The 1,702-nt window shown below is 43.9% G+C and overlaps 1 protein-coding gene across 1 annotated transcript; it reads right to left on the reverse strand.

Annotated features, from left to right (window-relative positions):
• Window positions 1-324: 324 nt before the first annotated feature.
• Window positions 325-1,570, reverse strand: LOC106114400 (biotin--protein ligase-like; the record flags this gene model as incomplete). Its single annotated transcript, XM_013307633.1, has 4 exons — window positions 325-541; window positions 746-846; window positions 1,205-1,311; window positions 1,449-1,570. Coding segments are annotated over 4 exons (547 nt in total), but the record flags the coding sequence as incomplete, so codon positions are not given.
• Window positions 1,571-1,702: the final 132 nt, after the last annotated feature.

A 1,702-nucleotide genomic window follows, 5' to 3' on the forward strand; every position in this document is an offset into this window, starting at 1 on the left:
AATTGATTTTTTAAAAATAAATACGTATTTTCATCCACCCGTCAATTTGACGGATGCTCGTAGAGTTAGGTATATAAGAAACGCCCGTAAACCTAGTGTTAAAGGTAGGCAACGCATATGCAATTGCGTATGTCTATGGGCAACGATCACTTCGCTATTTCAGCGAATTCAGGTGGTCGCTCGATCATTTGCTACCTTCATATAAAAAAAAAACAAAGTCCAATGGCACTACAATCTTTAGACTGTTCAGGTAAACAATCCAAAAATATATTTTTTATCAGTTACATAATAAAAATCTTAATAATATTTATGGTTAATACTTACTCATGTAACCAATACTGGTAGTACTGCTGGAAGAACGTCTCCAGACCCTCATCAGTCTCTATATGTTGGAGAATCAGCTCGAGGTGTGAGCACCAGCGCGCGAGGAACTTCTCAATGGAAACAGGGGCTAAGGTAGTGCCGTGGATACGATTGTATTCAGATATAATATCGTTAATGCACGTGGTAGGTACACTGTTTGATATATTCACGCCCGCACCTGGAATATTCAATAATCTTACTAATATTATAAATGCGAATGTTTGGATGGATGTTTGTTTGAAGGTATCTCCAACGCTATATGGATGTTGATAAAATTTGGCATAAATGTAGAACATAGTCTGGAAGAACATATAGGCTAATTAAGTTTAATACCGTACGGACAGAATTGCGGATGATAGCTAGTATATGTACGATACGTTACCTATATGTACGATGACGTCATCACCTAAGCAGCTCGCTTTAGTGATGATGCCACCTATCTTGACTTCACGACCATAGTATATGTCATTGGGCCATTTCAGTCTGAAACAAGAAATATAGGCATTAACGATTGACTTTAAAGATCAGATACAATGCCATCGAAATTTAAAGACAACTCATTAAAAACTCGAGACAATTTTTTAACACGTTAAACGCCACTCCGGGCACCAGTGATCGGATCGCTGCTTACATTTAAGCGGCTCGTAGGGCACCTGCGACCTCAAGGTTTTTTTTTATAATATCTGCGGAACCCAACTTTTGATAGAACCCTAAACCATTATAAAATTAAATATTTTGAAGATTTGACATTATTAGTAAAAAGTTTTTTAGTGATTTTTCTATTTTCTATGGCATTTAAAGTGTTAAATATGTGTACTTATTAGTGGTAGCATCATTGTACCTGATATCCAAGTGTTCGTAGTGAGGATGTGTGCGTACTGCGCGCACTGCAGCCAGCGCGGCCGCGTGCTGCACCAACGACAGCCGCGGAGACATCTTGCGCCATACCTGGGGACATGCTACTTCTGTTATAGATAACTGTCAAGGAAAGTTTTAGGTACAGGGTGTACAGTAAACGTGTATCGAGGAAAGATCTAGATACAGCGACCCCCCGTCTACTACTAGTGTTGTACAATGTACTGTACCTGTATAGAGAGTGCGGCCTGCCCGGGGGGTGTCAGCCAGGCGTTGCCCGCGCGCCCGCTGCCCGCCAGCTGGCGCCGCGCGACGCACGCCACGCCGTGCGACAGCGACCCCCCGTCTACTACTAGTGTTGTACAATGTACTGTACCTGTATAGAGAGTGCGGCCTGCCCGGGGGGTGTCAGCCAGGCATTGCCCGCGCGCCCGCTGCCCGCCAGCTGGCGCCGCGCGACGCACGCCACGCCGTGCGACAGCGA

The sequence above is a fragment of the Papilio xuthus genome, unplaced genomic scaffold (genome assembly GCF_000836235.2).
Source record: "Papilio xuthus unplaced genomic scaffold, Pxut_1.1 DF829911.1, whole genome shotgun sequence".
Lineage (NCBI taxonomy): Eukaryota > Metazoa > Arthropoda > Insecta > Lepidoptera > Papilionidae > Papilio > Papilio xuthus.